The sequence below is a fragment of the Plasmodium gaboni genome, chromosome 14 (assembly GCF_001602025.1).
Source record: "Plasmodium gaboni strain SY75 chromosome 14, whole genome shotgun sequence".
Taxonomy (NCBI): Eukaryota; Apicomplexa; class Aconoidasida; order Haemosporida; family Plasmodiidae; genus Plasmodium; species Plasmodium gaboni.
The window spans coordinates 1,821,431-1,831,948 of record NC_031494.1 but is presented as its reverse complement, the minus strand read 5'-3'; the positions used below and the strand labels follow the sequence as shown (position 1 = coordinate 1,831,948).

Sequence of the window (10,518 nt, the reverse complement as noted above, 5' to 3'; positions counted from 1 at the left end):
AAATCTATCAATTTATTTATTTCCTTAAATTTTATTATGTTATCCTCAAATTTAATTATGACCGCAATTAGGCATTTCAGACAAATCAAGTTATATGTCTTCTGTTTTCTGTAAAAAAATAAAATAAAATAAAATAAAAAGTGGATCAATTATCACTATAATAATAAAACATATATATTATATATATATATATATATATATATATATATATATTTTGTTCTATTTGTCCTTACGATGTCATAATTTTTATAAAATGCAAAATGAGTTTGCTCTCACTACACGAATTGCAAATAGATAATAAAGTATTATTTGCGGCACTACTCAAAAAATCAATAGAAGTCTGATAAGCCTTTTTCAAACAAGGTAATATTACATCATCCAATGTATTATCCATTTTTTTTTTACCTATTGAATAAAATTCAGATAAACATAATAAAGAATTTTTGGATACACTTGATCTAGGACTATTTAATAATTCGATAATACATCTTGAAATTTTTCTTAATTCTTTTGAATGATTTTCAAAAAATAATTTATGATGAAATTTTAATATTCTTCTCAAGTTAATTAAATTATCTATTTGTTTTGTCCATTCATGATCTTTTGTAATTCCTAATAATTCAGATATTATATCATTCATATAATCATTATTCATTTCAAAATCAAAATTTGTAATTTCATCAAACGATATATATGTAATACTTTTATCATTTTTTATTTTAGAACTAACATTTAAGCTTTTTCTACTAATGTTCAGATTTTTATTAGACACACTACTATTATTATTATTATTATTATTATTATTATTATTATTAGATGAACGATATCCTCCAACCTTTTCTGAACCATTTTTTCCCTGTACATTAATATTTGAACAATATTTTTTTTTATTCACATTTTTAACACATTTGTTATCTTCATCTTGTTCGTCATATTTATGAGTCATATTTTTATTTTTCGTTCCTTCTTCATACGCCTTTTTTTCAGAACACACATTAATTATAGTAGTTTCTTCTTTTCTATTGAATTTGTTAATTTGGTGTTTATTATTGGGATCATCACGCTTATGATAATCATCATAATAATCATCATAATAATCATTATAAGAATTATTATAAGAATTATTATAAGAATCATTATAAACATTATTACCACCATAATTATTATTATTATTATTATTATTATCATTTATTTTGTGTATACCTTTATATTTATTATCATTACAATTTCTACTTCCTTTATTAATATTATTTTTTGTATTCTCCTTATCATTTTCCATTACATATTTTCCTTTATCATATCTATGGCTACTATAATTATTATAATTTTCATCCACTTCATCATTCTTTAAATTTTTAACATTTTCATATATTCCATGTTCGTTCACCTTCTCAACAATTTGTGCATCTCTCATTTCTTCATTATTTTTTTTTTTTCTATTTTCTTCATAATCTGCTCTCTTATATAATTTATATTTATCATTTACAATATTTGGCCCCATTTTTAACTTATCGTCAATCATTATATTTTTATTTCCCGATCTCACATAATAATCATTATTATTATTATCCTTATAATCATTATTATTATTATCATTATAATCATTATCATTATTATCATTATTATCATTATTATTGTTGTTATTATTTTCTTTCTTTTTATTATATATATTAGAATTACTTTTTACTATAACATAATTATCATACATACTTTCTTCACTCTTATAATAATTTCCTTTCTTCACATTCATATCATTTAAATACTTATCATTTAATTTTATAATATTTTCCTTTTTATCTTTATCAGAATATATTATTCTGTCACCATACTTATATATTTTATTATCCTTAATCGTGGGTTGTTCCTCGTTTTCTTTTCTATCCTTTTTATCATTATGTTTTATGTAGTACATTTTTTTTTTTTCATAACCATCAGATATTAACCTTTCATCATATTTTTTATCTTTCAACCTTATTTCTACCATGCCTTCCTGTCTATAGTCATTCATAAGTTTTGAGCTTGCTACCGAGCTATTATTTGTTTTTACATATTTTGATTTTCCTATTTTTTCCTCATATACTCCTTTTATATTTGATAAGTCATTTTTATTATATAATATTTGATCATTCCTTCTAGGGTTAATTAACACTTGGTCTTTTGTTATATTGTTTTCTTTATATGTTAATATATTTTTATGCATAGGTAAGTTTTTATTTATTGATATGTTATAATTATTTGGTATATTATTATTAATTGGTATATTTTTATTAACAGTTATTTTTTTATTATCTGATACATTTATATAATTCGGTTTTACTTTATGCATTTGTAGATCTTTATAATTTTTTAAATCCATCATATTCGTAAAATCTTTATCTGATTTAACATCGCCCTTTTGTTTTATTCCCTGTAGGTACCTTATTTCTTTTACATTATTTTTGGTTGGCATATTCATATTATATTTTTCATAAGACACTTCATATTTTTCTTCTTCCTCATGAGATTTTTTCCTACAGTCTTTATTTACATTGCTATTATTATCTTCACTTTTTGATGGTTTAGGATATGACGGATTACTTTTTCTTAGTAATGTGAGCTGATATTTTTGCTACAAAAGGGGAAAAATATATGAACATGTAAATAAATATATATATTATATATATATATATATATATATATATCAATATTTACATATTATACTTACAATCTCATTTAATGGAGACTCCAATTTATAATCATTCTCATCTACGTGTTGTTCATAATTTTGAATATTATATGATTCGTTAAATTTTTTATCGTCTGTGATACACTTATTAATTATATTTATCCCCATAGCACTTGTATGTGCTAATCCTAAATCTTCTTTTATATATAAATTTTGATGTTCATCATTTGATATATTTTTATTTTCTTTATTTAGATATAAGAAATCATCAACAATGTTATAGTCCTCCTGTTCATCAATTGATTTTCTTTTGAAACTTCGTGAATCTGTAAAAAAAAAAAAAAAAAAAAAAAATTATATAATGTATATTATCAAGCGCGGTTGTTTATAGAAAAAACAAAATAAATTTTTAATCATGGAAATATTTCCTATATCTTCCAAAATTATCATGTCTTATATATTTTAATTATATTATATTATTTATATATTTCATGTAATTATATAAGCAATAGCTTAGTCTTATATATATATATATAAGTATAAATACAAATGTTTACGTATGTATGTATTTATGTATGTATATATGTGTGTGTGTGTATACCATCTAGATACGCGCTTGTATTAGCTCTATATTTATTCTGTCCTATTGTAGGCATTTTTACAATCCAAATTTCGATTATCTTTACATAAAATATTTATTTCTTCTTATAACACCTTAGAAATGGAAAGTATAAGAATCAAAAAAGAAACCAAACAAAAATATTTACATTTAAAATATTTTTTAAGAGTTTAAAATGTAATATTACAATAAAAATATGTAAAATATATTTAAATACATATAAGCAAAATTATATGTGATGAACGAAAAATATATAAATATATAAATATATATATATATAAAGAAAAAAAAATAAAATAAAAAATAACACTGTTTTCTCTAATATATATATATATATATATATATATATTAATTTATTAATGTTTATATTAAATTATTATTATTTTTTTTTTTTTTCTTCTTTCATATTATTTTCAGACGATTTATCAATAAAATGCACACACTGTAATATTTTAAATTATATATATAATACGTATGTAGTAAGAACAATCTTTACAAAAAAAAATATAACGAAGAAAAAAAAAAATTTTCTTTCTTTCATTATAATTAGAAAAGGAAGTATATTAAACTAAAAATTTTTATTTTCAAAGAATTTTAAGATATATTTTTTAATTCAAACCTGTATATATTATTATATATATATATATTATATATATTACATTTTTCAGTGCACAAAATGAGAAATATCAAAATAATAAAAAAATAAAATAAAATTAAATTAAATTAAATAACATTTTTATATATTATTTTATTTATTATTATTCTTTTTTTATTCTTAATGTGATATTTACGTGTGAAGTATTAAAAATATACAAATTTATTTATATTTTTTTACTTATTTATGAATATTTTTTTATAAGGGGAATATTATTAAATATACTATATTATATTTTGTATTCTAAACTAATTGTATATTAAAAATAAAAATAATAAAAACATACATTTAATTATGATTCATATATTATAAATAAAGAATAATTAAATTTATATTATGGAACAATTTTCTAAGTGGAATGGAAAAAGATGTTATTTATCAAGAATTAAAATAAAAAATTTCAAATTCAAGTTAAATATAATTAGACATTATCTTTGTTATATATATATTAATATATTATGTCATATTTATATATATAAATATACATATTAACTAAAAAACTAGAAAAAAAAAAAAAAAAAAAAAAAAAAAAAAAGTATATAGAAAAGTAATAATATATATTTTCATTTTCTAATAATACTAATTTATTCGTGAATTTGGTATTAACCCTTATATAATAATAATACTCCTTAATATTTTTATGTAACCATTTTACGTATACATCCAAATTCGTCCAATTTCATCATTTTAGACACAAACAATGTGTATATCCAAAAAGAAATTTATTAATCACATAGACTATTTTATATGAGAATTCAGGAGAAAAAAAAAAAAAAAAAAAAGCAATAGAAATTTTTTTTTTTTTTTTTGTTATTATTTTTTCGTATTTATATTTGAATAAAAGACACGGAATATGCTTTAATTATTGAAATAAAAAAAAAGGAGAATAATATTATATATATATATATGTATATATTATACTATTTTTTTCTTTTTTTTTTTTTCCTTTTTTTTAATGTGTAACCTTATTGCTTAATATAACTTTTATCTCATACTATAATACATACAAAATAAAAAAAAATAATAATAAATAAATGATAATTTTATTTTTGTCATTTGCAATGCATGTAATTTTATGACATTATTGTAATGACAGAACAAATAATTAATATAAAACAACATAATATTTAACTTGATGAGCATTACTCATAATGAAGTAATATTTTTATGAAAAAAAAAAAAAAAATAAATAAATAAATAAAGTCTATAATATTATGTATAAATATGTGTACCTATATATATAATATATATATTATTTTTATTCCAATGTCTGTATGTAGACAGTTACCTATACACATCATCCTTGTGTGTATGTCATATCTTGATCATTTTAAACAATAGTCTTATTATAAATATTATGATTAAATATGACATGCACAAAATAAAAATAAAACATATTCATACTTTAATTAACTAATTGAAAACATTCAGGTTTTTTTTTTTTTTTTTTTTTTTTTTTTCTTTCTTTTTAATTTTATTTAATATTGTACTATTTTATATATTCATTCAAATATAATGTTCTTGTATTATATAACATTGTTTCTACAAATAGCTAGCTACATGCTTTATTATTAACATGTTCATATATTATTTTCTTTTTTAAGCTCAATATATGTACATGAAATGAAAAAAAATCTGAATGTTCATATATGACTGTTAATTATTAATTAATATAACTACATATAAATACAATAGTTTAAAAAAAAAAAAAAAAAAAAAAAAAATGACACATAAATAGCTCAAATTTACAGTTATTTTATTCTTAAGTGTTCATTTTTTTTTTTTTTTTTTTTTTTTTTGATTATTCTTTAAATAATGAAAATGTCTTTTTTTTTCCTTTTTCATTTTCACACATTTTTTTAGCTTGCTTTGAAAACTTTGATATCAAATGGTTATTAACATGTTTTATTTTATTATTATTATTTTTTTTTATACATATTTCCAATTTGTTTAATTACTTCTTCGAACATTTATTTTATTATTATTTTTTTTTTTTAATAATATTTATATATTTCTTTATTTTTCTACATTTTATTTAATCATTATTTTTCATGATTTTTACACACTGATAAAATAAGAAACATTTTGTAAAATTTTGTTCTTCAAAAATATAAAAGTTTAACTTTTCAACTGAAGATTTCATTTCGTATATATGTGTGTGTATGTACTACTTAAATAGAACAAAATGAATAAAATTACGTATTGTATTGCCCTCTTGATAGCAATAGTTCTCCCTATAAGTTCTATACAACTTCATTCTGTAAATAATGCTCCCTTAAATTATATTGAAAGTAATATTAACTGCATTATGTTATATATAAATGTGTATATATATTAATATATATATTTACAATATGTAAAACTATAACGTATAGGAATGGAACATATATATATATATATATATATATATATATATATATTTATTTATTTATTTATTTATATTTATATTTTTTTTTTTTTTTTTTTTTTTTATTGCAGTTGGAGACACACTTTCCAATAAAGTTGGTGAATTATGGCATAGTCATTTAAACTCATTTATAGACATTGTATCTACAAAAGTTGTTAACAAATTAGAAGATGACTTATCAAATAGCAAAGACTTGGAAAAATTCATGATTCTATTAGAGGTTCGAGAATGATACTTATGTTTATACATATATTGTAAATTCACTTATGCAATAGATACATATATTTGCTTTAATTCAATTGTGTTGAGTATTTTATTTTATTTTATTTTTTCTTTATAGGATGATGCTGATATCTTTGATGCAAGCGCATATGAAGGTAAAAATCTTGCACTTATACAAACTGAATTTATTAGAAAATTAAAGGACAAATTTAAAAATAGTAAATTTGGACAAAAATTAAAGAAACTTGGATCAAAGGCAAAGGAAAAGCTTCTTAGTTTATATCACAAACATAAAGGAAAACTTAGACATTTCTTTAGCATACTTTTAAAAAGCTTAGTCATTCCATTAGCTGTTCAATTTATAAGAAAGAATTTAAACAAATGGAAACAGAAAACATTAGAAGCTACTCAGAAACTAGATCAACAATCAAAGGATATAGCACAACCAATTATAAATAGATTATATAACAGTTTCGAAGATAAAATTGAAGAATATTCTCAGGAAAATAAAATAAATGTAGATGAGGAATTGAATGCACTTGGACAATTAGATAAGGATAAACAAGATATAGAAAAATTAGAACAGCAAGAAAAAGCTCTATTACAATAATATCAAAATATATATTAATATTTACACATACACATTATGTACCAAACATATAGAAATGAATACTATAGTATCTCTAAGGTTTTTTTTTTTTTTTTTAACACATTTTATTATTTAAAATATTACAAGCTTTGATGATTGATGATATTAAAATGGTTATACATAAATGAATACATATATATATATATATATATATATATATATATATATATTTTATGTGCTTTATTTTTTTGGTGTATTTTCCTCATAATTTTACATTTTCCTTATGTGCAATATTATATATATATATATATATATATATATAACACATACCTTTTTTTACTTTCATTTGAACATTAATAGTAATTTGTTATAAGTTATTTTTTACCACATTTTTTATTATCTATAATATATATATATATATATATTAAATATATATGTATAATTTATGCTTTTTTTTCTTTTTTATTTTTTATCTTAAATCTAATTTTGATTTTATATAATAAATATTAGTGCTATTTAATACAAAACAATAAAATATTTAAACATTAATAGGAATTGTATACAAGTTATATTCTTTCCATTTTATATGTACATAGAAAAAAAAAAAAATAAATAAAATAAAATAAAATAAATAATAAATAATAAATTAAAGCATTTTAAAATTCATAGAAAGAAAGTATATTTATATATATATATACGCCAATAAATTATGCCGTGTTTCATTGAAGGATTAAATATATTATGTATTTTAATGACGACCATTTTAATATTTAATTATATTTTTAATATTTTAACGACACAAAATATAAATTCAAAATTTTATATATTTGAATAAATATAAATTAAGCATTCCATCAAAAAAAAAAAAAAAAAATGGGTACACATTATAGAAATATTATATATTAAATAAAATGTATTAGTAAATAAAAAGAATATGTTTAAAAGTTATTGAATAAGAATATAGTTGAATATCAGAAATACATTTTTTTCTTTTTTTTTTTTTTTTTTTTTTTTTTATCCCATAAAATTTACATAATATAAAAAGAATTTTTTATAATGGAGAAGTTAGATACTGTAGCAAATGAATCTTCTAAAATGAACAAATTAAGTATGATCTAAATAAAAATGTATATATATAAATATATATGTATATTTATTTATATATAATAATTAATATATATTTTTGGTTATGTTTTAAAAATACTCTCTTGTATTTTACAGGAAGAAGTTTAACTATGAGTTTGTATTTTATTGGTATATCAACAGTATCATGGTTTATATGTACCACTAGCAGAAGAAAAGAATGGTAAAAATATATATATATATATGTATATATATATATATATATATATATATATATATAATAGTTTCATATATTTTACTGTAAATATGTTATATTTTTATAATTTTTAGGGCAGATATAATGTTGGATTATGTACACCATAAAAGATGTTCCTTTTTGTCGAATTCATGGGAAGCATTTTTAAAAAGACTTAAATCATAATTTTTTTTTTTTTATTATACATTATTTAATTAGATAAATAATATTACGTCTTAATGTTTTTTTTTTTTTTTTTTTTTTTTTTTTCATTAAAATATATACTTATTCATATTTATAAAAAAAAATATATTTTTTTAATATTTATTAAAATATTAGAGTATGTAATGTAGCCAAAATATATCTTTATTTATAACCTTATATAGAGAACATAAAATAGTACTACATCATTATTATAATATAATTTTCGTATCAGATTAAAAAATCACTTAAATGGATATTTTATATGTGTTTAAATTAAGACGTATTATTTCTTTTTTAGAACATATTTTACTATATAATTTTGTACTAATAAATTATGTTTATTAAAAATGTAAAATGTGAATAAATAAGAGGAGAATGAATTAGATAAGGTAAAACATTTAAATGATATATATATATATATATATATATATATATATATATATTATTACATTTTATTTTTTATGATATTGCTTCACAGAATTTGAATAATATGCCTTGTTCAGTTATTTCTTAAAATAATGTATCTTTTTAATTATCTAATATATATAACTATATTATATTATATATATAATATTTTTTTCTTTTTTGCACATAAAATTTAGTATAAATAAATAAATAAATATATATATATATATATATGATAGATGGATCAATATATTTTTATATGATGATACTATATTATTTTTTTTATTTTTTTTTTTAATTTCATTTGAATTTTTTGTTTATGGATTATTATTTATTCATAGTATAATGTGAAACTTGTTTGAACTTATTAATTTCCTTAATATAAAAATATTTATGTATAATATTTATATAAAAAAACAAAAAAAAAAAATGTAATATACAAGAAATGAAAAATGCTTTTTAATAAATTTTTTAAGCATGATAGATTTCATATTGCATTAAATAAAATTACTACACGTAATTATAAAACAAGTAAAAAAGTAAATATTGGAAAACTTATAGCTAAAAATAAAATAAAAAATCATGAAAAGCATAGTATAGAAGATATAGAGTTATTATTACATGAGAAGCATCATGATGTTTTACAAAGTTATCCAACTATAAAAAATGTTCATAAAATAATCGACGTTAATTATCTTCCTGTTTTCAAAAAAAATGAAAACCAGTTTAATATTTTGAATAAAATAGTTCTTCACTTTGGAGGTATATACAAAAATAAAGAAAAAAAAATAATAAAATTATATATATTACAGACATGTATAAATATATATATATATAATACATATTTCATATGGATAATTTTACTTAACTATTGAATATCATAATTTATGAATATACACATATATTATATATATATATATATATATATATATATACATATACATATTATTTTTTTTTTTATTAAAGATCTGTCATATTTAAAAGGTGATGCGGTGGTCAATGGAACAAATAAAGTTTTTGAACTAATGAAAGAAGGAAATGGTTATGACTGTTCAGGTAATTTTTTAAAAACATGTGGCGAAGAATTATTTAACTATATGAAAAAAACAAAAGAGGAGAATAAAGGAAAAAGTATTATATTAACAAAAGGATATAATAGTTCATATAAAAATATTATACATGTTGTTGAACCATATTATAATCAAACCGAAATGTTAAAAAATTGTTATGAAAATGTATTACTAATAGCAAAAGAAAATAATTTTAAAAATATTGTATTTCCTTTACTGGGTAGTGGTATTAGTTTATTTAAGAAACATGATGTTGTCATTTCATGTTTAGAAGGAATTTATCAATTCATGAAAATAAAAGAGAATTTTAATGCTATTGATAAAATAATATTATGCACCATTACTGATTCTTATTGGATGCTCT

The 10,518-nt window shown here is 18.3% G+C and overlaps 4 protein-coding genes across 4 annotated transcripts in view; 3 read left to right on the top strand and 1 right to left on the bottom strand.

Annotated features, from left to right (window-relative positions):
- On the bottom strand, nucleotides 1–3,321 carry PGSY75_1449100 (hypothetical protein; the record flags this gene model as incomplete). Its single annotated transcript, XM_018788176.1, has 4 exons — nucleotides 1–108; nucleotides 234–2,608; nucleotides 2,705–2,991; nucleotides 3,267–3,321. Coding segments are annotated over 4 exons (2,825 nt in total), but the record flags the coding sequence as incomplete, so codon positions are not given.
- Nucleotides 3,322–6,124: 2,803 nt separating this feature from the next.
- On the top strand, nucleotides 6,125–7,178 carry PGSY75_1449000 (putative gamete egress and sporozoite traversal protein; the record flags this gene model as incomplete). Its single annotated transcript, XM_018788175.1, has 3 exons — nucleotides 6,125–6,230; nucleotides 6,418–6,566; nucleotides 6,687–7,178. The coding sequence occupies 3 exons, from the start codon at nucleotides 6,125–6,127 to the stop codon at nucleotides 7,176–7,178; spliced, it is 747 nt and encodes a 248-aa protein (XP_018639547.1).
- Nucleotides 7,179–8,213: 1,035 nt separating this feature from the next.
- PGSY75_1448900 (hypothetical protein) lies at nucleotides 8,214–8,661 on the top strand (the record flags this gene model as incomplete). The annotated part of the gene is made up of 3 exons (XM_018788174.1): nucleotides 8,214–8,265; nucleotides 8,379–8,463; nucleotides 8,571–8,661. 3 exons carry the CDS (start codon nucleotides 8,214–8,216, stop codon nucleotides 8,659–8,661), a joined length of 228 nt encoding a protein of 75 aa, XP_018639546.1.
- Nucleotides 8,662–9,536: 875 nt separating this feature from the next.
- Nucleotides 9,537–10,518, top strand: part of PGSY75_1448800 (Appr-1-p processing domain protein) — a gene marked incomplete at both ends in the record, with an annotated part of 1,023 nt that continues 41 nt past the window's right edge. Inside the window, 2 exons of the mRNA XM_018788173.1 lie at nucleotides 9,537–9,846; nucleotides 10,051–10,518. The exon at nucleotides 10,051–10,518 is cut by the window's right edge and continues 41 nt beyond it. Of these exons, the coding sequence (XP_018639545.1) occupies nucleotides 9,537–9,846; nucleotides 10,051–10,518 (778 nt within the window). The remainder of the gene's footprint in view (nucleotides 9,847–10,050) is intronic.